General features: G+C 55.4%; 11 protein-coding genes across 11 annotated transcripts; 5 read left to right on the forward strand and 6 right to left on the reverse strand.

Annotated features, from left to right (window-relative positions):
• Positions 1-29: 29 nt before the first annotated feature.
• Positions 30-3,582, forward strand: OGAPODRAFT_16551 (uncharacterized protein). The gene has a single exon (XM_018354506.1). It carries the CDS (start codon positions 237-239, stop codon positions 2,298-2,300), a length of 2,064 nt encoding a protein of 687 aa, XP_018210689.1. The 5' UTR covers positions 30-236; the 3' UTR covers positions 2,301-3,582.
• OGAPODRAFT_94195 (uncharacterized protein) lies at positions 30-3,631 on the reverse strand (the record flags this gene model as incomplete). The annotated part of the gene is made up of 1 exon (XM_018357494.1): positions 30-3,631. One exon carries the CDS (start codon positions 3,629-3,631, stop codon positions 2,297-2,299), a length of 1,335 nt encoding a protein of 444 aa, XP_018210690.1. The 3' UTR covers positions 30-2,296.
• Positions 3,632-3,683: 52 nt separating this feature from the next.
• On the forward strand, positions 3,684-5,682 carry OGAPODRAFT_16552 (uncharacterized protein). Its single transcript, XM_018354507.1, has one exon. The coding sequence runs from the start codon at positions 3,759-3,761 to the stop codon at positions 4,857-4,859; it is 1,101 nt and encodes a 366-aa protein (XP_018210692.1). The 5' UTR covers positions 3,684-3,758; the 3' UTR covers positions 4,860-5,682.
• OGAPODRAFT_76670 (uncharacterized protein) lies at positions 3,684-5,682 on the reverse strand. Its single transcript, XM_018356206.1, has one exon. The coding sequence runs from the start codon at positions 5,610-5,612 to the stop codon at positions 4,884-4,886; it is 729 nt and encodes a 242-aa protein (XP_018210691.1). The 5' UTR covers positions 5,613-5,682; the 3' UTR covers positions 3,684-4,883.
• A 94-nt stretch (positions 5,683-5,776) lies between these two features.
• Positions 5,777-9,248, reverse strand: OGAPODRAFT_16553 (uncharacterized protein). Its single transcript, XM_018354508.1, is given in 2 exon segments — positions 5,777-9,201; positions 9,215-9,248. The coding sequence occupies 1 exon segment, from the start codon at positions 9,105-9,107 to the stop codon at positions 5,832-5,834; it is 3,276 nt and encodes a 1,091-aa protein (XP_018210693.1). The 5' UTR covers positions 9,108-9,201; positions 9,215-9,248; the 3' UTR covers positions 5,777-5,831.
• A 552-nt stretch (positions 9,249-9,800) lies between these two features.
• On the reverse strand, positions 9,801-10,523 carry OGAPODRAFT_16554 (uncharacterized protein; the record flags this gene model as incomplete). Its single annotated transcript, XM_018354509.1, has 1 exon — positions 9,801-10,523. One exon carries the CDS (start codon positions 10,518-10,520, stop codon positions 9,885-9,887), a length of 636 nt encoding a protein of 211 aa, XP_018210694.1. The 3' UTR covers positions 9,801-9,884.
• Positions 10,524-10,823: 300 nt separating this feature from the next.
• On the forward strand, positions 10,824-13,257 carry OGAPODRAFT_8554 (uncharacterized protein; the record flags this gene model as incomplete). The annotated part of the gene is made up of 2 exons (XM_018356805.1): positions 10,824-13,213; positions 13,248-13,257. 2 exons carry the CDS (start codon positions 10,824-10,826, stop codon positions 13,255-13,257), a joined length of 2,400 nt encoding a protein of 799 aa, XP_018210695.1.
• Positions 13,258-13,326: 69 nt separating this feature from the next.
• On the reverse strand, positions 13,327-17,518 carry OGAPODRAFT_94200 (uncharacterized protein; the record flags this gene model as incomplete). The annotated part of the gene is made up of 2 exons (XM_018357495.1): positions 13,327-17,411; positions 17,446-17,518. The coding sequence occupies 2 exons, from the start codon at positions 17,516-17,518 to the stop codon at positions 13,327-13,329; spliced, it is 4,158 nt and encodes a 1,385-aa protein (XP_018210696.1).
• Positions 17,519-17,636: 118 nt separating this feature from the next.
• OGAPODRAFT_16555 (uncharacterized protein) lies at positions 17,637-19,634 on the forward strand. The gene has a single exon (XM_018354510.1). The coding sequence runs from the start codon at positions 17,691-17,693 to the stop codon at positions 18,594-18,596; it is 906 nt and encodes a 301-aa protein (XP_018210697.1). The 5' UTR covers positions 17,637-17,690; the 3' UTR covers positions 18,597-19,634.
• Positions 19,635-19,706: 72 nt separating this feature from the next.
• OGAPODRAFT_94203 (uncharacterized protein) lies at positions 19,707-23,482 on the forward strand (the record flags this gene model as incomplete). Its single annotated transcript, XM_018357496.1, has 1 exon — positions 19,707-23,482. The coding sequence occupies one exon, from the start codon at positions 19,707-19,709 to the stop codon at positions 20,421-20,423; it is 717 nt and encodes a 238-aa protein (XP_018210698.1). The 3' UTR covers positions 20,424-23,482.
• On the reverse strand, positions 19,712-23,482 carry OGAPODRAFT_16556 (uncharacterized protein). Its single transcript, XM_018354511.1, has one exon. It carries the CDS (start codon positions 23,147-23,149, stop codon positions 20,615-20,617), a length of 2,535 nt encoding a protein of 844 aa, XP_018210699.1. The 5' UTR covers positions 23,150-23,482; the 3' UTR covers positions 19,712-20,614.
• Positions 23,483-23,516: the final 34 nt, after the last annotated feature.

The following is a 23,516-nucleotide window of genomic DNA, read 5'->3' on the forward strand; positions in this document are numbered from 1 at the left end:
CACTGGGGTCGATCGGCCGAGAAGCATGGCGGGCAGCGAGTGTATGGTTTTTGGACGCAGCGGACGCAGGGCTCAGTAGAGGCACGAATCAAGCGATGCAGAGAAAATGGGCCGATCCCGGCGAAACGCCCGAGAATAAGCTCGTTAAAAGATAAGCTATCGCCCATGCATTGTCCATTATCGTGAAAAACTTCCTAATTAGTGCTAAAAAAGATAACTTGGTAATAATCCTCGTCATGGCCTTCAACGTCAAACGATCCAAAAGAGAGCCCGTTACCGTTCTGGACCCTGCCAGTCTTCCGTACCAGATCCTCAAGTTCGAAGACATCGACATTCCCGTGCGCGACGGTGCTATTCTCAAGGGCCATCTGTGGATTCCCAGGGAAGCCTGGGAAGGTAAGATCCGAGTCGGCACGCTTGTGGAATACATTCCGTACAGGGCGGACGTGACGATCCAGCGAGACGCAATCCGACACCCGTACTATGCCGGAAACGGGCTGGCGTCGTTGAGAATCGACATGCGAGGCAGCTCGAGCTCGGACGGAGTTCTGACCGACGAGTACTTGAAGCTCGAGCAGGACGACGCGTTGGACGCGTTTGACCACATTGTGGCGCAGCCATGGTCCAATGGCCGGATCGGCATGTTTGGCAAGTCGTGGGGCGGGTTCAATGGGTTGCAGGTGGCAGCACGTAGACACCCTGCGCTGAAGGCGGTGATTTCGCTCATGTCGACCGACGACAGATACTCCGACGACGTGCACTACCGTGGCGGGTGTGTGATGGCGTCCGACATGCTGTGGTGGGGGTCGACGATGGCGGCGTACGCTCCGCGGCCGCAAGATCCTCGTGTTGTGGGCGACGGCTGGCGCGAGAACTGGAAACAAAGGATCGAGGTAGTCCCGATGGTCAAGCACTGGCTCGAACACCAGACCCGCGACGAATACTGGAAGCACGGCTCCATTTGCGAGGACTACAGCCAGGTGGACATCCCGGTTATGCTGGTGGGGGGTTGGCGAGACGGATACACGTCTCCTGTGTTCCGCATGGTGAAACACCTCCCTCACCCGGAGTCGTGCGGTCTGGTGGGCCCCTGGGTCCACGAGTATCCGGAGATGGCCAAGCCAGGCCCCAAAATCGGGTACCAACAGCTGTCGCTCAAATGGTTCAAGAAATGGTTGCACGACGAAGGCGAGCTGCATCTGCCCCGTCTGACGGCGTACATCCAGGACCCATCGGGCATTGAGGACTCGTACGAGTACAGGAACGGCCGGTGGGTATCTACCGACTCTGTGGAATTTTCTGGGGGCCTGGAATATGCCTTAGCTCCAGATAATAAATTGAGCAGCGGGCCGCCTGCGAGACTCGATTACCGCTTCAGCGGAACACTGTCGCACGGCCTATTCCGCGGTAACTTCTGTCCGTTTGGATATCCCGGCGACTTTCCGGCCGACCAGCGGTACGAGGACGCGAAATGTCTGTGTTTTGACTCTGCAGAGCTGGCAGGAACGGTCAATCTGCTGGGCGAGCCAAAAATCAACCTCACGCTCTCGTCCGACAAAAAGCTCGCTAATGTCAGCGTCCGGCTCGTCGACCTGTATCCTGGCGGCGAGAACGTGTTGCTCTCGTGGGGCCAGCTGAACCTGGCGCACAGAAACAGCCACGAAACCCCGGAATACTTGGAAGAGGGCCGTGTTTACGATGTCGAGATCAAGCTTGACGTTGTGGGCGTGAAGCTGGAGAAAGGCCACCGGCTCCGCGTTGCGCTGTCGACGTGCGACTGGCCGCAGGCGTGGCCGTCCGCAGAGACACCGACGCTCACGCTGCACGGGGGCAAGCTCGTGCTGCCACTGCTGGACGAGACAACGCTGGTGGCTCCTCCAGACTTGGGGACTCCGTCGATCTGCCGGCCGATCAAAACCACAATCGACGTCCCCGAGGGCAGGAAAAAGACCGTGCAGTTTGACTGCACGACGTTTGAGTGGACGCTCACGGACATCGAGGACGCCGGGCAGGTGACAATCCCGGAGTACGGCAACCTGTCGGGGATCTACCACGGCAGCTGCAACACAAACGTTTGGAAAATCAAGGAAAACGACCCGCTTTCCGCGTATAACGAGTGCCTCTACAGTTATTCGATGGGCAGAAAGGAGGACGGCTGGAACGTGAAGATGGAGACGACGGCTGTTCTGCAGGCCGACGCTGAGAATTTCCACCTGAGCAATAAAATTGTTGCGTGGGAGAACGACGAGCTGGTGGCCGAAAAAAAATGGGTGGACGTGATCAAACGAGTTTATAACTAGCTAGCGTAAAAACACCCATCCGTGGCGAAAAAGCCGCGTAGCCCGGTGTCTGTCCACATCTCCTCATCGACCTTCATGGCGTCATGCTTTGCGAGCACAAACCCGCGCGCGTAGAGCCGGCCGTCACGAGTCTTGAGCTCCACAGAGTTTGCCGGCACGCCCAGCTGGTTCTGGCCCAGCAGGCGGTACTCAAACAAATTCGTTTTCAGCAGCGGGCCCATGGAGCCGCGGATATCGGTCTCCTTGACGATACGGGCATGCAGCAGGCTTTTGAGCTTGTTGTATTGCGCCGACGTGAAAATCGAGTCCTGGAGATACACCAGCCGCAGTCTGGTGGCATACATTTTGCCTAGCGGGTTGAAAATGCCGTGGGAGTTGAGGAACTCGGCCCGGTTGAGCAGCAGCGCCCGCAGCGGGGACGGCCGCACGTGCACAAGCGGCTGCAACCACGCGCTCGGAGCAGAAACGATCGTCGGCCGGCTGCCGACTAGAGCGTCGATCGGCGCGTCGGCAGCGACGGTGATCAGCTCGACGCCAGTCAGCAGCCCGCACAAGATCTTGACCAGCGCGTTGTTTCTGTTTCCCACAACCACAAGCAGTCTGTCGCGGGTCGACCACGAAAACGCCGTCGACAACGACATGAGCTGCGACGCGACCGCGGAAACAAAGCTGCGCTGGAAATACCGGTATTCTACGCCGTCGATCAGCTCGATGTAGGGCTCATTGTTGAAGCGCGAGTAGTCTTTGATGGGATTGTACGCGTAGTCTGTCGTTTCAGGGCGCTCGAGAAAATACGTCGGGTCGTCCAGGTCAACGACGTTGGCAGCAGAGCCGGCAGTCTTCCTCTCAAATAGCACGTCGACGTTCGGGTTTTGCCCCACAACAACGGTCCTGTCGCACACGAAAAAGCAGCAGAAGAGCACCACGAGCGCGTGCAGGTCGTCGAGACCCGAATTGAGCCCCACGCGCGGGCCCACGTTGTGCTGGTCCATCTGCTGGGCCAGATGCAAAATCATGCCATTTATCTGGCGAATCGAGCGCGTTGCGCCGCCAACTTCGAGAACTGTGTCCTTCTGCAGTGCCTGGTGCCATATATCCTTGAGAATGCCGTCCCTGATTTTGTAGCCCGTCTGAATGCGCAGCCCCGTGGTCAACGGCAGGCCGTGTGGCACGTCGACAGAGCGGTATACGGCGGACTCGCCGGGCTTTTTCGTGGCGCTGATCGACGCCTGCTTTTCCAGCGCGACAGTGCCGATGTCGCGCAGGTTCGAGACCAACTGCGGCGCCACCAGGGCCAGCGTTATCACGAGAACCAGAACTAGTAATAGCATAAAAAATATATATAAAAAATAAATGAAATAACTACATCAAGTTATGCGACTCCGATTCTCTGCCCTCCTGGCATTCCGGCCCCCCAAGGCCTCCACCAGAAGTGTTTCAGTAGTGCTGGCGCTCTGGATGCTGCTTTTCCACTGGTTCACCAGGATTGACGTCTGGCTCCACTCTCTCATGTGCAGCTTCCCCGGCTCTGCCACTGACTACCGCGTTCTTCTGGTCGCAGATCCCCAGCTGATCGACAACCACACGTACCCAGGCCGGCCCTGGCCGCTGCTGAAGCTGTCGCAGATCACCGCAGACGACTACATGCGGCGGAACTACCGTTCGTTGCTGGCTCATCTGCGTCCTGAGGCGGTTTTTTTCCTTGGAGACCTGATGGACAACGGCCGTTCGAGCACCGATGAGTACTATGCGCGCGAGCTGAAGCGGTTCAAGCACATTTTCTTGCCCGAGACCACAGAGACGCTGACGTTGGTGCCGGGGAACCACGACATTGGCTACGGAGACGGTGTCAAGTTAGCGTCGCTGCAGAGGTTCGAGGCCTCTTTTGGAAAGCCAAACCAGCGAATCGCGCGCAAGGGCCACGAGCTGATCTTTCTGGACACCATTTCGCTGTCTAATACGCAGGACGAGGCGATTTACGGCGACGCACGCCGGTTTCTGGAGGAAATAGGCCGCGAGCCAAAAATGCAACCCCGGATTCTTTTCCACCATGTGCCGCTGTACAGGGACCCGAACGAGCAGCCGTGCGGGAAGAACCGAGAGGGCGGGAAATTCCCCGTCACTAAGGGCCACCAGTACCAGACGGTGATCGACCCGACGTTGTCGCGGGAGATTCTGGAGAAGATCCGACCAGACTACATTTTCAGCGGAGATGACCATGACTACTGCGAGGTGGTGCACGAATACACGACGGGCGACGCCGTGGAGGTGTCTGTGAAGTCGTTTTCTCTCGCGATGGGTATCAAATTCCCCGCCGTCGAGCTGCTCAGCATCGGCGAGGCCGGGGGAGAGGCCGCCGTGGCGTACTCGCTGTGCTACCTGGGACGGCCGTTCCGGGACATTGTCGCGTACGTGGCAGCAGCCGTTGCAAACGGGCTGTGGTTGCTGTGGAGCTTCACAGACAGGCGCGGGGGCGTAAAGGTGGACTTTCCGCGGCTGCTGAGGTACACAGCAATAGAATCTGCTGCGGTGACATTGATGTACTGGATAACTAAATGAAATAATGTTGATTGATAAAAGGCATTAAATAAGCGCAATATCGTGGCCCGTGGCATGGAACTCGACAAATTGCTCGATGGCGCGCGCCAAAGCGGTCCGTGTCTCAACACCGAGGGTGGAGTCCGGACTCTGCGTCGCGCGCCAGCCGAGAAACTCGTCGTCTCGACACTCTCTGGGCGAAGAAGGAGGCGTGAGTAGACTGGAGGCGGCGGCTCCAGTCTTGTCCGCGGCGAGCTGCTTCTCGCATTCGCGAGTAAACTCACAAAGCCGCTTGTACTCTGTCTCCTTGATATGCAGCTTGTAACGTAGCAAATCCAAGATTTTTCGTTCGTTCGTCTGTAACTCGTCGACACTCAGGCCTGTGATCTTGCTCCATGTGGTGAGCGTGTAGTTCTGGTCCTGCAGATACTTGGAGGCCAAAATTAGGCAGGTCAGAAAACATCGTTTAGGACAGGTCACAGAGCTGAGCCCCGGGTAAAAATATAGTTGTTGTTGTCTCTGAGCGTACACTTCCAGCAGATAGTACATTGTCACGTGAAGAACAGGGTTGCTGCTGCGCGACCGCTTGAGTACCTCGGCCACAAACCGGTTCAGGTTGGCGCTGGTGCGGAAACACTCCTGCAAGATTATGACGCATAGCAGGCTCAAGGACGCCAGCACGTCTCTCTCGCGGCATTCTACCTGTATTCTCAGCTTCCTGGATCTCCAGCTGTCTTCTGGGGTCAGAAGTTGGTCCAATGCAGGACCCCCCATCGATGAATAAATGTGTTGGAGACGAAAACGGATGCTTAAAAGGCCACGGTTTTTTTTTTGTTATTTTTTTCTGCTACGTATTAAAAAACGTTTTTAATTTTTTGGGACTTCTCCACGATTTCTTCCCAACGCAGAAGAAATTTTAAATAAAAAAAAAGCATTATTCTATTTAAATGCAGGCATTAGACAATATAAATTAGCAAGCGCATTATCGCTGGCTCACACGATCAAAGTGCTTTGATCCATCGTGCTGGCCCTTGAAAGCGACGCATACTTCTCAAAGATATCGGGAGACTTCTCCAGCTCCGCCTCTGGGTTCTTGGCCCTTTCGTACTCTCTTTTTCTGAGGTACACCCTCTTGATCCATTTCCAAAGCTCCGAACCCAGCAGGTACAGCCCAGTGCACCCAAACGCGACTCCCCATTCCCAGGAGATGCCAGAATGCAAAAACACCTCGCTGTTAATCACCGGGATGTAAACAACAGGGAAAACCGCAACAAAGCCCCCCACGATCGACCAGAAAAGGAACTTGTTCTCGTACAGGTCGATTGCCGTCTGCTTCCACCACGGGTGATCGGTCTCCTTTGTCATGCGGAACAGCGAGTTCAACGGATGGATGCACTCCCATGCTAAAATTAGGGCGCACCATGTCATGGTTGCAAAAGCGGTCGACCGGGCTCTGTACACCAGATCGCAGTGCTCGGTGCCGGAGCTCGTCGCATTGCAGTCGATTCCAAGATACCCGTCGCCGTGTCCCCAGACGACGACGACGAACGCGAACAGACAGCACGCGGCCATCCAGATGCCGTAGACCATCATGTCGGTGAGCACCTGGGCGGTGAAGATGGTGGAGTTTGGCTTTTTTTCCAGCACGTCAGGCGCAGCCTTCTGCACTCCGAGACCGAACGCCGGGAACGAACTGGTGACGACGAGAATGAAGAGAATCTCCACTGGAGATAGCGGGAACACCGAATAGCCGGAGCTGTCCATGAACGCCAGGCCAATGAGGAGGAAAATGGCCTGGGCGACGTTTTCGGCCAGCAGCTGCAGCACAAACTTCTGGATGTTGGCCGACATTCTGCGGCCCTCCTCAATGGCGTTCAGGATGGAGGCGAAATTGTCGTCTGTGAGAACAATGTCGGAAGCGTCCTTGGCAACGTCGGACCCGTTCATGCCCATGGCCACTCCAACATCGGCCTTTTTCAACGACGGCGAGTCGTTGACCCCGTCTCCGGTCATCGCCACGTACTTGCTGCGGCGGTGCAGGGCCTCAATCATTCTGACCTTAGTTTGGGGAGCACATCGCGCAATAACCAACGGCAGCACAGGCAGCTCGTCGATCTGGCTGTCGCTCAGTTTGTCGAACTCGTGAGCCGTCATAATCATCACCCGAACAACGTCTTCGGCGTAGTGGTGCAGATTGCGCGGCACAATGCCAACGTCCTGAGCAATGGCTTTGGCGGTGCCGGGATGGTCTCCCGTCAGCATTCTGACGTTGATTCCGGCCTGGTGGCACAGCTTGACGGATCTGGACGTTTCGTTTCTTGGCGGGTCGTAGATTCCAACCAGACCCTGGAAAATCAAGTCCGACTCGATCTGCTCCCGGTTGTCTGTTTCTAGCGAGACGCCGTCGGCGGTGGTGATGTCCTTGTATGCAAACGCCAGCACGCGCAGTCCTTCTCTAGAGAGCACGTCCATCTGGTCCTCAATTCGTGCAATGTCCTCTGGCGTCAGCGGCCTGAGCTCCTGGCTGTCGCAGAGACTCTCGTACTCCTTGTCGTCGAAAGAGTGCCAGTATTTGCAGCATTGGAGCAATCGTTCGACTGCTCCCTTGGAGTACACCCTCACTTGGCCCGTCTCCTTGCTGCGGTAGATCGCAGACATCCGTTTGATGGACGAGTCGAAGGGGAACTCATTGATATGGTCGTATTTTGCAGCCAGCTCGTCCTTCGTGAAGCCGGGGATTCTGCTCGTGAACACGCGAATGGCGATCTCCGTTGGGTCGCCGTGCGCCTTCCACTCCGTCTTACCCGTTTCCGGGTTCTCGTAGCTGTTCACCATGGCGATGTTGGCGAGTCCTGCGGTCACACAGAAATCCGCAAAGCTGGCTGGGAGCGGATCCGGCAGCTCTTTCTCGGGAGGAACGTACTCGTCGCTCTCCTTGACGAATTTTGGAGAGTACTTGCAGAAACTGAGCGTGCCCTGATTCGGGTTGTACGGCTCGTTAGACCCTTCGAGCGAATATGTGCCAACATTGGGAATCCACACTTTTTTGGCAATCATCCGGCCCTGGGTCAAAGTGCCTGTTTTGTCGGAGCAGATATCGTTGATACCACCCAGCGCTTCCAAGGAGTCCAGGTTTCTCACAATGACGTTTCTCGAGACCATCACCTGTGCCCCCACCGCCATAGTGATGGTCAAAACCACAATCAGGGCGGACGGAATCATCGACAATGCCACGCAGATGGCGTAGATGGCCACCTCCTTGTTGACGCGGAATTTCTGCGAGGCCATAACCACGATGGCGAACACCACAGCAACCCAGAAGAGCACGATGGCCAGCCACGAGAGCTTGATTTGCAACGGCGTGCCGCTGGCCACGCCCAGGAAATTCGCCGCCACGTCCTTGATGGTGCCGAAACACGCCGTCACATACGCCGTTTTCTTCGGTTTCGAGCCATCCTTCGGATTCTTCTCCACCCTGCGAATGAAGGACCGGTCTCCTTGCAAGGATTTGGCGATCTTGCCAATTTCGGTGTTGAGCCCCGTGGCAACTACAACTCCCGTTCCACGGCCCTTGCTCACCACAGATGAGCTGTAAGCCATGTTGCATCGGTCGCCAAGAGGAACAGGAACAGAGTGGTCGGCAAACACGACGGTGTGGTCCTTGGCGATCGGCAGCGACTCGCCCGTCAGCAGCGCCTCGTCGGTCTCGAGATTCATCGAGTCGATCAGCCGCAGGTCCGCAGGAATAGTGTCGCCCACCCTGATGTGCACGATGTCGCCGGGGACAACCTCCTCTGTTGGGATCGTGTGGTCGTCGTCGTCTCTGGTCACGTGAGCAGACGGCGAAGAGAGACTCTTGAGCGAGTTCATGGTTTTCTCGGCCTTCATCTCCTGGATGAACCCGACAGAGATGTTGAGGAGCACGACAAAGCCGATGACTCCTCCGGAAATCCAGTCCTGGATGGCCAGAGCAATGACCATGGAGATTATCAAGACGAGAATCATGGCGTTGAACACCTGGTGCGCCAGTATTTTACCGTAGTTAATCTTGCCAGAGTCGCCCAGAGAATTGGGACCATACTTGGCGAGCATTTCCTTGGCTTTCGAGCTGCTCAGCCCATTCACGGCGTGAGTCCCGAAATGCTTCACCACGTTTTCTCCGGCAAGACGGTAGAACGCAACTGCGCTCTCGTCGTTGCTGGAGTTTCTGGAAATATCTGTGTGTGTCGTGGCAGACACTTTTGCTTGTTCGTTTCTGTCGGTCGGCATGGTAGCTATCTATAACTATATTATCTAGTAGCTAGATTTAAGGTTCCGATGTGATGAGATTCTGGTTATCACATGCGGGGACGGCCTGCTTATATACCTGTGTGCTGTGGAGTCTGTGCCAAGACTGTATTCGCAATCAACTCATATTTGCATTTCTTTTTTTTTAGTTGATATTCAGGGCCCAGCTGAACTTTTTTGACAGCAGTGGGCTATAGGGGAGCAGCGGTGTTGGTCGGCCCGTCTTCGAGGCCCAGTGGGCCACGGACCTTCTCTCTATTGGCTGGAGTCCCCTGGAATCCCCCACTATTGCTGTTTCTGCATGGTTTACTTAAAGAAATGGTACGTCCAATTCTTGCAGAGCCAAGATGAAAAGTGGTGAGGAATATGTACATGGACCCAGTGGAACGTGGGACCAGACGGGGGCGCCAACGGGTATTGGCAATTGCTGAAATACAAAAGGCCGTCGCAGTCGCAGGCCGTGTGGACAGCAGCTACGGTACCACTAGAAGCCACCCCTCGGCTACTCCGACAATCTAAGGTTATGACGTGAAACGTGGGGTTGCCCTAAATTAGGTATTCTGCTGATAATTACGTCAGCCGAGAAATTGCATCAGCCACGAACTTCCCTAATTCGAATTCGTGCATATCCAGCTGCAGAACGTGGCTGTTTGCAGAAACAGCATCGATAGCTCGGGCCGGAGTACTCTGTGGCGCAGTCAGATCTAGGTTTGTGCTATATAGGAAGGACTAGTCTGTCTATCTTAGGCACAGCCTGCCCTACTGCCCGAGAACAGCCTTGGCAGCTGGCTTGAGATCCTTCAAATCCTCGCCAACAACCGGGTCCTTCTTCATCTGCTCGACCCATCTGGCGATTCCCGGGTGCTCCTTGACCCACGACTCTTCCCACAGATTGCCGTAGCTGACTTTCACCGACTGAATCGCGTAGATATCGGCAAGAGTCGCCTCGTCGCCAACAAGATACTTGGTCTTCTGTAGCTGGTCTTCCAACAGAGACGTGAGCTTTTCAAGAACAGCAAGGCCTCTGTCGATCTTATCCTTGTCGTACGGAATAATGCCAAAGGCAGGCAATGCCCAGTCGCACAGAGCGTTCACATATTCGCTGTTGATGAACGACAGCCACTGCCAGACCTTGGCTTCGTCCTGTTTGGTTTTCCCGAACCAGTTGTACTTTCCAGGCACCTGGTCCACAAGGTATTTGAGGATGGCGAGGGTCTCTGTGAGTTTGAACCCGTCGTTTTGTTTGTAGGCAGGACACTTTTTCAGCGGGAAGTTTTCGGCAAAGCACGCATCAGAAGGGTTTTTGACCTCGATGTCAAGTCCGGTGTACTTGATCAGCTGGGGGAAAATCGAGCTTCTTGGCGAGCCCGGCAGGCAGAAAATAACTCCTGACATGGATGGGGGTGTGCTGAAATGAAGCGTCTCGGCTGTATATATATAATTGCAACCGATTTTTCTCGCAACTTCAGCATATACATCAAGATACAGATTTGCCAGTTTTCTGCCGATCCCGGCAACCGAATTGGGATGGACACTATAGACAGCAAGCGCTAGTCGTGAGAAACGCTGGCTCGGTAGCGTGCGGCAAGCAGCGCTCAAGGAGACATGTGTGGTTCTGCCGAGGCCGTTGCTGGGTGGTGCAGGGGTGTTGGATCGACGCACAAAATTGGCCTCCGTCGTTTTGTAAACAAGACTCCCATGACGTCGCTGTTCCAACTGGACGACGAGACAAAACGGCTGCTCACGCTGGACGATTTCCTGCACGGGCTCACGATCCACGAGTTTGTCGAGTTTCTCGCGGCGAAGCTATCCTCGCGGTCCGGCTCCGACGGAGCACAGCCCCTCGATCAGCTGGACCCCAAGCCGTACATTCGCACCTTTGAGGCGTGTGTCAAGGAGCTGAACCGGCTGAGCGAGGAGTGCTTGGCAAAACAGACGAAATACGAGAAAATCGCCGCAGTCAAGCAGACAGACCACTTCTCCAACGTGCTGCGACTCGCTCCTAAGGCCAGCAAGCTCAACTCGCAGTTTGCCCAGCTGGACCTGAAAGTGCGACGCATCAACGCGGATATTCGGCCGCTGGGCGACAAGCTTACCGAGACAAACAGCCTCAAGGAGAACACGGTGACGCTGATTTTTCTGACCAAGTGCTACAACGAGTTCTACACCAAAAAACAGGCCCCGGCAGAGTTGGTCAAGATGCCGCGCGGCCGGCGCGCCGTGGCGCTGAACCAGCTGCTCAAGCTGTCTTCGAAGCTCTCCAGCAATGACATGCCGCAGGCCAAGGCCACGCTCTCTGTGATCCAGGAACACTGCAACAGGTTCGAGATCGAGCTGCTCAACGAGTTCCACGAGATGGACAACTCGAAAAATTACAGACGGCTCCAGGAACTCTCGAGTCTGCTTTTCCTGTTCAACGACGGCGAAAACATCAAGCAGTTCTACATAAACAAGCACCCAGTCTTCAGCAACTTTCAGTCCACAGAGCTCAACGTCGAGCCGACGTTCTGGAAAAACATGTGCGACGCGAGCTTCTCGCAGTACCAGCTCGACGGTCTCACGCTGGCGATGCTGCAGGAAATCGAGGACATTCTGACAAAGACTGAGTACGACACAATCCAGCAGATTTTTCTCGATCACACCAGGGCCGTGCTGCTGGCGTTTGTGGATCGGTTCTACAGGGAGCTGATCCGAAACCGCGTCCAGTTGTTGCTGCGGGTGGCGTCTTCGTACTCGAAACTGTGCAACCTGCGTGTGCTGCACTTGCTGTGTAACCAGGTGAACCAGCTAACTCAGAGACTCAAAGCTTATTTTGGAGAGAAGGAGGTGGACCTGGGCGTCGAGTTGGACAAGTACCATGCTGCTCTGTTCCAGCAGCACCTGGACAAGGATGCCTACTTCAACCTGGAGAAAGAGAATCTTTCGGAGCTGATCGGTTCGTTCACGGCGCGTTTCGAGGAGAAAAACGAAAAAGTGGTCAACAAGCACCTGCTAGAGAACAAAATCCTGCACTCCAAAGACGCCAGCACATCGGTGGCGTCCGAATACGACCAGGACGTGTTTCTGGATGCTCCACAGCGCGAAAACTCGACTCGTAGACTGCTCTCGTACAAGCGGTCCAAAAAGCTGACGTCCATCTCCAAGTTCATCAAAAACATGGAGCGGTCCTCACTCAGAGAGAGGTTCACGCGGACCAAGGTGCGCGGGGGCAGCGATCAGGGCGCACGAGTGGTGTCGGACTCGTTTGACCAGGACACCGGCGATGGGTCCGAGGTGTCGCTCGTGATTGCCGAGAAAATCCCCAAGGCCGTGGTGGAGTCTCTCACGCGAGCCATCGAGCTGGTGCCGTCGAAAATCAACGAATACTCGCTCGAAATGTTCGATATCCTGATCATGAGCTACGGCCAGTCGTATCTGGCCATTGAGCTCGAAAACCTCTACTACAATGGGATTTTGATGCAGCAGCAAAAACTCTCATCGTTCTTCGGCTCCAGCGAGATCAACCTCAAGTTTGTGGAGCAAATCAGCCTGGTTTGCGTCCAGGTGTACTTGCTGTCGATCGTGGTGAAACGGTTCTTCTACCCGCTGATTCTGTCCGCAGAAATCAAAAACAGACTCAGCCTCATGTTCAACTCGTATCTGCAGGACGTCGAGCTTGGTCTCAACATCATTGTGGATGAGTTGCTGGAGCTAATCGAACGCAACATGAAAAACATCCTCAGCGGCCAGGCAATGGACGATTTCCAGCCGGCGACGCAGCCAACAATCGACAGAACAGAAACGTGCGACAAGATGCTCCAGTTTCTCGACAGAGTTTTCCGCGCGCTCTACGACCATCTGGGCTTCAACCCGACGCTGAAAATGGACACCATCCGCCGCATTCTCGCCAGTCTGCTCACGCTGCTCATCAACCACTTCACGCGGTTCCGGGTCAACTCCAACGGCTCTCTCGTGCTCACCCAGGACGTGATCCACTACATCTCGATCTTCGACGCGTACGACGGCCTCGACGACATCAAACAGCGCTTCAGCATTCTCCGGGAGCTCACTAACCTGTTTTCCTGCCAGCCCGAGCTGCTAAAGGACCTGTGCAACGAGGGACAGCTGATATATCTGAAGAAGTCTGTGCTGAAGCAGTACATTTCGCGGCGGTCGGACTTTGACCCAAATTTTCTACAGGGTGTGTAGCAGCAGCTTAAAATTAATCCTCTACTAATTCCAGCAACTTTGTGCACAGCTTCTGCGAGACCCTTCCGCCCTTGCGCCTGGCGAGATCCAAATCGGCCACGTCCAGCGGAGCAGTATCCACACGCGTGATGGCGCCTCTAAAATCCTTGGCAGACGTCTGATATTTAAGAATTCGCTCGTCCGACAAATTATAGTTTGTCACTAAGACGTCCTTTAGCCGCATCAGCACAAACAGCGCCCGCGCCTGCGCACCCAGAACGTCCCAGTCGTCCTCCTCGTCCGTTCTTTCGACCAGCTCGGCTGCCTCTGAGTCAATAATCTGCTCGAGACCCGAAACCAGGAAATATACGTGGTCCTGCTGCCGGAAATGGACTGCGGCGAGGTTGACCGCGACGTAGCCCACAAACAGCGGATCCGGGTCCTCGAAATTCGCGACAAGTTTCATAAGCAGCCGCAGAAACCGTTTTCCCGCCGTCCTGCTGCCGTCCAGAACGCTCATCATGCACCGGAAAAGCGTCGTCTCCGACAATAGCTGACCAGACAGCCGTTTGCGGTAATCAAAAGCCATGCGCAGCCCTTCCATGTAGCCCGATTCGATGAGCGACTCATACTTCTCAAACAGCTGCTCGTGCATCGCCAGCGCTGTCGACCGAATCGCCGGCGTCTGGGACGCCTCAAGAGCAACGATCGTGGCGATGCACAGCTTCGGGTTGGCAAAGCCGAACCTCACCACGAGCTTGAGGAAAGTCACCGCGCGCAGCGAGTGGCCCGATTCGTCGACGAGACAGTTTTTCAGCACATGGTGCAGATACCGTTGCACGAGAGACGAGCATATTCCGTCGTTCACGTACTCGGCCGACTCGCCGTGGAATACCTGCACGTCCAGCTTCAGCGTCTTGGAGTCCTTGAAGTCCAGTCCGTTGCGCAGCACGGCCTCGCGGTCCTGCAGCTCCAGAAACGTCGCCAACGTGTTAACGACGATATCCTGGAGGTCTGGGTCGTTGCTCTGGAACGCGCGGTCCATGACGTCCAGAATGCGCTCGCTCATGAACCAGCGCGGGTGTGTGATGCATACGTTGAGCAGGTTTTTGATCGCCACGCGCTGCGAGCTCGCGTCAAGCGATTCGTCGCAAAATACCGAAATATGCTTGATGATGAACCCAGACACCGTGTCGGTGGCCTTGAAGCCCAGATTTGCGGCCTGGAATAACTCTGTGTGCGCGTCGAGCCGGCAGTGGCGCCCCACGTTGCCCAGAAGAAATAATAGTCGGAACACCTTGGGGTCTGGCTCGTAGCTCTTTTCTCTGATTTTCGCCAGATACGGCCTCAAAAGAGCCAGCGACGAGATGCAGGCCCGAGACAGCTTCTCTGTGTCCTTTTTCATCAGCGACAGCAGCCACAGACACGGCATGGCCTCCTCGAGCTCGCGCGCGTTAAACTTGGTGAGCCGCGCCAGAAGCGACGTCTGGCACCGGTGGATAAAGGTTTTTTTCAGCGACCGCGTCTGCGGCAAGGTGTAGTGGAATATCTGCAAGATATTGTAGCACAGCGAGCTGCCGGTGGAGCTGTCGTCGGTGATGTATGGCTGGAGCGACACGAGCTGGTCCTGCGAGAGCAACGTGCCGTCGCATTTGACTAATATAGCCAGCAATCCGGTCATGTTTTGCACGCGCTCGTGGTCACAGTGCACCTGGCTTGTGACATGCTCCAGAATAGCCTGTATGACGGCAGCCACCGCTTTCCTGAGCTCTGGGCTCGTTGCAAAGTGGTGAACGACTTTTTCGCGCAGAAACCGCTCAAAGTAGTGCCAATTCTTTTCCGACTTGCCAATCACACAAACCATGGTCTCTGCCCTGGCTAGCGGGTCCTCGTGTGATAGCAGCAGCAGGTCTTTGAGACAGGCGACTGCCAGGTCAACCACGGCGTCCTCCTCGTCGTCCAGCCGCCGCAGCAGCTTCTCGCAGACGGCCGTGCGCACCGTTTGCTCCGTGGAGTGCTCGTACATCACTCTGGCAAGGCTGATGGCCTTTTTCCGTACAGCCATGCTGGCATCGCCAATTCGGTCGCACGCAGCACCATACAGGTCGCTGATAAGCTCGGGATGTGCCGGCACGGTGTTGAGCAACAGCTCGACGATCGAGTCGCGCACCGACGCATACTGCTCCACCAGCCGCGCCGCCAGCGACTGTTTCACCGTCGGCAGCGTCAGCAGCGACGGCTCGCGCTCAATCAGCAGCGACAGGTTCTTGACTGCTCTGTTTCTGGACCTGGTGCGCGGGTGGTCCAGCGACTTGACAATCAGCCTGAGAGAACTGTCGTAGTGAGCAAACAGGTTCTGCGACGCAAGAACGGCAAGATAGTCTGCCGGGCGGTCGATCTTGGGAAACGGCACTTTCTGGTTGATGATTTGAAGTAGCAGGAACTCGGCCCTTTGGCAGCAGGAGAGCAATTTGTCTGACGCAGACTTTGTAAGGGCATGGACCTTCGTGAACAGTTTAAACGCAAAAAAGGACTGGTACGTCTTCAAGTTGTGCCAGACTGCAAGGTACTGCTCGAACAGCGTCTGGAAGTCGGCAACGCTCATATCGGCACTGAAACGGAGCGGCTGCTGGCCTCTGCGCAGCGCGAGGATTTTTGAGCCAATAATGCCCATTAGCTCGAGTGCAAACGCCTCGATCTGCGCCGAGTAGTTGTCCGAGCTGAAAACGAACATGAGAGTGTGCAGAAACGACTCGAGAAGCGTCTCGCTGCCGGAATATTCCGGATACTCGGTCATGGCGAGCAGGTCCTCTATAAAGTTCTCCAGCACTTTTTTCCCTGTGGGGTCGTAGTTAGAGGTGATTTTTGTGACCAGCAACGAGGCGATTTCGTTCGAAAGCCGAGCCAGCTCGTCTGCCGACGCGTCGATGTGGCTGTAGATGCTCGAGTTCAGCTCCTCGCGCTTTTTCTCGCTCACTTTCCAGTACGCCTCGTCAAATTCGTAGCACACGCTGAACGACTGGATCAGCCGCACCAGAAGCATGGTCACCAGCTGGACGCTGAACCCTTGCGCGAGATGGTATTGGCGGGAGTTTGTCTTGTGCGGCGACAATTGGTCGAAGCTGTTGACGATCTCGTGGAGCAGAAACACGCGCTGATCCGGGTTTCTGTTGAAAATCTCGTATATGACGTTTGAGGCTGCTACGCGGAGTCTGTCGTAGCTAGGGTCTTGTTTTGAGTCGGAAAAACATAATTTCAGTGTGAAGTACTCCAATTTGGTGACTATGCTGTCCTCCAGACTGTTTTGTTTGGCATAACAGGCCACCAGGTCCATGATCTTGATGTAACTCTTTAAAAAATCGTCAAAGTCGGAAACGTTGGAATTCTGCAAAGCATCGCCGCACGCGTACACAAAGTCCAGCACAGAGGTGAGATAAGTTTCCAGGTACAGCTGTTTGTCGCTGTGGTTGCTTGTGAAGACCAGCATCACCAATATTGCGCACTTGGCGGCCTGGCACGCGGCGTCGATCTCGTCACCGCCGAATTTGGCGAACTGGAAATCCAGCATCGCGGAGCACGTCTCGTTGAGACGCACAAGAAGCTGCGCGTCGACGTCCTTTAGCTGTTTCGCGTACCACAGTCGGTTCATGCTGTCCTCAAGAGCCTGTAGCGTGTCTGGGTCGAGTTCGAACGGATCTTGCAAAATGGACACCAGCTTATTTTTGGCCTCTGTTTGCAGTTTGCCAGAGTCCAGATGAACAGTCGGCCTCTCTTCGGCAATGGAGAAGCCCGTGTCACTCGGCTGATGTTGTGCGCTGTCAAAATCGGTGGGCGTGCTGTCGATTTTGATTCTCTTGACCTTCAGATCGGGCTTGGTCCACGACCGTTTGGAGCTCACGGCGGCCAGAATGTGTCGTTCCAGCATTCCTGACGGCTCGGTGTGCTCAGCAGCAGTCCGTGCGGGGAGTTTCATGGCTGGCTTCTTGAAGGTGATCTGTTCCAGCTGATCGGAAACCTTGAATTCCCGCAGTAGCTCGTCATCGACGTCCCTTTTGTCTGCTGGGGAGACGCGTTGGGCAGGGGCGAAACGGACCTCGAAGGGGCCTCCAAAAGGCACAACTGTGGTGTCAGAAGCAGTGACAAAAATACTTACTGTCCTGTTTGGGGAGAATATAGCTTAACGGCTGGTTCAGCAGCGCCGAAGCCAGATCATGAGGAAGATCCATAAAATATTTATTTGATTTTTCTGATTTATTTAATTTCAATATTTTCATGTCTACGCAAATATTTCTTCCGTCCGAGAAATTATGTGCTGACAGCGCTAAAGAGCAGGCGTGGCTCATTGACGAAGTGATACGGCCACAATTGCCGAATATCAAGGAAAACCTCGCCTCGTGTATGGCTAAGATTAGTGAGAACAACGGCGAGGAGTTCAAGTTCCCGTTGTCGTCGCATAACTCGGAGACGCTCAAGGGCGTGATCAGCCGCTCTAATTTTCGGGTCACGGGCCTGAGCGTGTCCATCCGGTCCAAAAGCATTGGCCGCACGCTGCATCTGCGGCTCAAGGACAACTCGACGCTGATACTCCGCCAGTTACTGGATTGTCACGATTTAATATACAACGCTATCAACACCATTAGCAAGATACAGTCGCTGCCAGAAACACAGCCTGCTGTGCTGCTGAAAGTTCTGTCGACGCTACACAGCCAGGTCCAACTCGCCAAAAAGTCTCTGCTGTTCCCCACAGAGGCTTACATGTTCCCCAGGTACAGGTTACCGCACCAGCTGTTTGAGCCGGAACTCCCCGAGAACGTGGCGCTGGACCTGGTGATCAGCAACAGCGACCTCTCGATCGACCTCAAGGTGATCAAGCCGATCACGCACCGGCCGTGGGACCTGATAATCGACGTGCCGAACCGGATCTCGTTTGCAGACCATGTGCGCGCCAAAATCTCACAGGACAGGACACGGTCCATCTCCACAATCCTGTGTGAGGAGTATCGCAAGCTGCTGGATTCCCGACGCAAGAACAGTGCCGACAACACTGGCTTTTTGAAATCGGTGTTCGCGGGCAGCGCAGAGCCGTCGTGCTCCACGGTGCTCAAAATGTCAACCAAATACCTCGAGGAAAGCATCACGTACGTGGACAACAGCGATAATCCAGTTGTCGTGACAATCCAGGAGACGTGCGACGTGGTGACGAGCGACCCAATGCTTCTGTCGATCACCATTAAGCTGGACAGCCTGGAGAAAAGCGTGGGCAAGTTGCTGGAGAACCTCAAGTTGATCTCGACGCCAGCTTGAGCTTTTTAGCGCGCAGAGTGTTGAGACGGGCAATGTCGTCGCGAGAGCCAGAGACTTTCTGCACCTTGATGGTTGCTCCATGCTGTGATCTGACGCGTTCCAGCTTTTTTTCCAGCGGCGCCATTTGTTTGTGGAGTCGGTCCTGTTTGCGCGCCAACTCGGCCATAATCTCATGCAGAAGCTCATGGTCCTTGTTCAGACGGGGCTCGACAAATTCAGAGACGGCCTTGGTGCGTTTCTGGACGGTCGACTCGGGGATCACATCAAACACAGCCTTTGTGCGCAGTACTGTCTTGAACCGATCAACGTCGTGAGTGACCTGGCGCAGCGGGGCGATTGCGCAATTGAGAAAGTTGATGGAGTTTTGCAGAGACGTGATGGAGGACTGCAAGTTGCTGGCCACAGACATGAGGAGCGGTGCGTGTATCTATTTATTGGTGTGTTTTTTTTTTGCCCGTCGTTTCTCAAAAGATCTGGGTTTTGTGACGCGACGATCGACGCGCATGTGCCTCGACTAAATTGCGTCTCAAGGGCTCTTTCCGCTCTACTTCTTCCTTGCTGTTTCAGATACAATGCAATGCAGCAGCACACGCAACTCTGCGCTGAGCTCGGATTAAAGAAGTTTCTTTTTACCCCAGGATTTTGCGGGCCGGGAACACAAAACTCTCCATTTTCATTGGGGCGCAGTTGCTGTACAGACTCGTATTTGCGAGTGCCGAGGCCGCACAGCCGGGTCCCCGCCCTGCGGGCTCAGTAATGATTGGGCTGCGATTTGCCTGTTGCGCATAATTTGACAGCTCGCGAACAGTTTATATTTTCGGTATGGGAAAGGCTTCGTTGCGCATGCTCATGCATGAAATAGTTTGTTTTCCAGAGTTCCGTGCGTCTGGGCAATCAGTATGTTTTCACTGAGTAAGCCCAAATAGTTGCTCCCTGCTCCTCACTTGCGTGAAAACTTCGGTTCCGCCATCAATCTAACCCGTATGGACCAGATTTAATGCACGATTATCAAATCAACTCTATTTAACGGTTTCTTTTCTACACCCCAGCCAGGCCTCCCCTAGCATATATAAACCCGGCTTTCTGGCCCAAATTCAATTTCACCGGTACATGGACTCCTCGAACCAGGCTGATACCAGAGCGCCCCCAGCAAATGCCGGCAGATTGCTCTTAGCATCCAAACACTCGCACGAGCCGCACGAGCCACTGACCATGCCCAGTTTGAACCCTATGCTGTCAGACTTGGCCCTGTACGCGCCCTCGCCGTACCAGAACTACAACTACGCCAATCCGCAGCAGGAGCAGCGTCTCAGGCACGCGCCGGCCAGCCCAACATACCACCAGAACTCGCACAAAGCACACAAGCCGTCTTGTATGCAGATAAATATACGACGCAGCGCCAGTCTGGGCCACCCGTCCCACAAACTCGGCCATGAGGAGCCCCAGGTATTGTGCTACGACATGGAATCAAGGATGTACAAGATGGTGAGCCAGGCTGCCGTTGAAAGCTCGAACGGTTTGGTACGGCCTGTTGCTGAGAGCGCGACGGAATACTCGCCGTGGTCCGGGTCTGGCTCGCCAGAAAAGACAAAGCGATCGCGAAGAGGATGTTTGACGTGTCGACAGCGCAAGAAAAAATGCTGCGAAACGAGGCCAACGTGCTCGGAGTGCTCACGGCTCATGATTCGTTGCAGATGGCCCGTGCCCGGGAGCGAGCGCAAAAACCGGTCCAAGAACAACGCCATCAGCCCCGACGAGATGGTCCACGAGGCGTACGGGGTAATCAAGATCCTGAGAGGGGTGGTAGACTACAAGGTAGAAGGATGACAGGATGACACGATATACTCTTATGATTCTGCGTACACCTCGCCAAACGTGGAGCGGACCGAAATTCCGTCTCTTTTTGCGAGCACTATTGTAATACTATTATCGTCCTATTCTCGATGGTCAGGATTGCTACAGTCTGCATATGCGTAGAATTCGCGCACGTCTGGGGTGGATGCAACCGTGTTCCTCCGTCACTGTGTGCGCTCAAAGGCGCAGATCTCCTCAAACTCGCGCAATACAAGGTACATGTTTTGCAAGTGCACCTCGACGCACGCGTTGAAGACGGCGTAGTAGTCGCGCACGATCTTGTCGATTTTGTCGCGCACAAGGTCGGCCGCGTAGAACTTGCTGTATGCCCTATGCATCTCGGAGTGAAATATTTTTTCCACCTCGGCTGAATTGCGCCGCACCGGCTCGCTCGTTGACGTATTTGCTGAAAAAACACGGCCGTGCAGAACTATGATGTCATAGATGGCGTTGCAGTATATCGTTTTCAGTGAGCTCACTTTGGTGCTGCCAATGCTAGCCCTCTCTGTCTGCGCTATGAGCCCACACACGTGTTTGAAGTCCAGGTTCATGTCCACAACGGCCCGAATGGCCTCTTCGTTGTAGCCTCGGCCGCGCAGTCGCTCAGACACGTTTGTGCACAGGATCTTGTACACCTCCTCCTTGAAGAAGTTGCCGAACCGGTTGGACTCGGTGTGCTCGAAGTAGTTGAGCAAAAACCCATCCAGCTCCACCAGCAGCTTGCCAAAATCCACCAGCTGCTGCCCGGGCTCGGCACGACTGGCCAAAGAGCTCATCACAATCACCGTCACCGACTGGAGCGTCACCAGAGTACGCACCTGGTTGCTCAGCTCCATCAGCTGGATCGAAAAGCTCTCCAGAAACTCGGGCATCTCGTAGAGCTTGCCGGTGCTGCTGCTGCACACAAACGCCGCAAACACCCGGTTGTAGAACGCGAGCGTCGCCCGCTCCTGTGTCTGCTCGCCGCACGCCGGCTCCTGATCCTTGTGCAGCTGCATCTGCTTGTACAAATTGGGGAAGCGCAAGTTGAGCGACACTTTGGACGAGGGGTAGTTGCACTCGAACACGTCGCGCTCAAACTCCACGATGTTGCTGCCAATGAACCGTAGACAGCTCTTCACACAGCCATTCATCCCAAACACCATGCAGTCCTTGATGAACTCCACAAACCGCTGGATGAACGCCTTGTCGACCTGGGCCGTCTGCGCCAGCAACGACTCGGCCTCGCACCGCAGAAACTCCGGTGTCTCCCAAAGCAGCACGCCCAGACTCATTTGAAAATATTCCGCCAGCTGCAGCTTCCCACTGCGGAGCTTGCTGAGCACAAGCACCGAGTCGGACAGGAAGGATATGGCGGTCGAGTTTTCTCTGCGGTGATTGGCACACTGCGCGAAAACCAGGTTCACCGTCCGTTTCGAGTCCTCCGCCACGAGGAACATCGCGTACAAACACCGCTCCACCATCTGTGCTACGTCCACCATCATGGCCTCGACAGAGTCCAGGTACGACAGCCTTTCGATCGCCTCGATACAGCCCTCGTTGTACGTCTTGAGCCCCAGCCACTCGCGGATCGCCTCGATGTCGGGCTGGAGCTGGTCGACGTACTCAGCCAGCATGTCGCACTCAGCAGCAGGCAGCTGGGCCGCGCCCCGCGGCGACTTGCCCGTCCGCATTCGCAGTTGCGCGCCCCGCGACCGGTACTCGAGCAGCACTTTGAACAAGTACTTGCGCCAGTTATCGACGGTGAACGTGGGCGGAACCAGCGACGCAGGCCGCTGCGCAGCGCTGCGCAGCGTCGACCGGCTTCGCGAAGACACAGAGATCAGCGGGTTGTCGTCTGTGAGCGACGAGCCAGAAAGCACGGCTGCCTTGTGCCGCGCCACAAATTCCTGCTCCATTGCTTCAATCGCGTCCAGGTCTGCGGCGCGGCTGTCGCCCTTGAGCCGCGAAAACCGCTCCTTGTTGGCCTTGATGAACGACTCGCCCTTGCGGATCATGTACTTGTACTCATTGAGCAGCACGTCGTTGTCGGCCGTGAGCGAGCGCATCGTGCGCAAAAAGCCGAGATGCTTGCTCAGCCCGTCGTTGCTCTCCGACAGTAACGCGAGACTGCGGAACCAGTGGTTGAACTTGAACACCTGGAAGACCGGGTAGTAGGTGGCCATGAGCGCGTCTTTAAACGCGTACTTCTCGAACTCGGACCCGTTCAGCTGCACCAGCCGCTGGAACAGCTTCCATACATGGAACGTGGCGGTGTGCAGCTCCGCCACAAGAAACCCGTAGTAGCTCTCGTCCAGGTGGTGCTGCTTCAGGTTCGGGAAGTCCTTGGCCAGACGGTCGAAAAACGGCTGTGTGGCGTTCAGCCGAACCGCGTACATCGGCACGCGGTTGTAGCGCTCGTGCTTGTCCTTTTCGACCAGAATAGCAAAGCCAAACAGGAAACACCGTGCCAAAAGAAAGGCATCCACTAGTCCGTTCGAAACGTCGATTTCCGCAAACAGCGACGACGTCAGTCGGGTGATCTCGCGGCTGTTGATGAACCTGTACGTGTTGCCGATGTCTATCTTGCCGACGGCGTCCTCGAAATTGACAAAGATCGGCACCCGTCGTAGATTTTCCCAGACCGAGAGCCCAGCCACAATCTTGAACAAGCCTGCAAAGCTGTACGCGCACGCGCCCTGCTCGTGCGATACGCACATCTCCAAGCTCCGGGCGTCGTCGCTGCTGCCCGACGAGCAGATGTGGCGCACCGTGCTCGATGCTATGAGCCGTTTGCGGTTCACGTACTCCTGTCTGTTTTTGACGGCTTTGCTCAGCTTTTCCAGAAGCAGCTCTTTTTTTCTCAGTTTCTGCTGCTGTAGACTGCTCAGCTTCTTGCACACGGATTCTGTGTGCGCGGCACTGCGTGAGGTGCGCTGGTCCAGCAGCAGGAGTCTGCGGCTGGCGTGAGTCTCGAGGTCGTCGTCTATGGAGTTCGCTCGCTTGCGCGGACTGAACTTGCCCAGCGGCGTCAGACGGCGCATCACTCGTGGCGGAGGCGTCAGCGGCGGTGACGAGAGTGACAGT

Source organism: Ogataea polymorpha, assembly GCF_001664045.1.
Source record: "Ogataea polymorpha strain NCYC 495 leu1.1 chromosome Unknown OGAPOscaffold_4, whole genome shotgun sequence".
NCBI lineage: Eukaryota > Fungi > Ascomycota > Pichiomycetes > Pichiales > Pichiaceae > Ogataea > Ogataea polymorpha.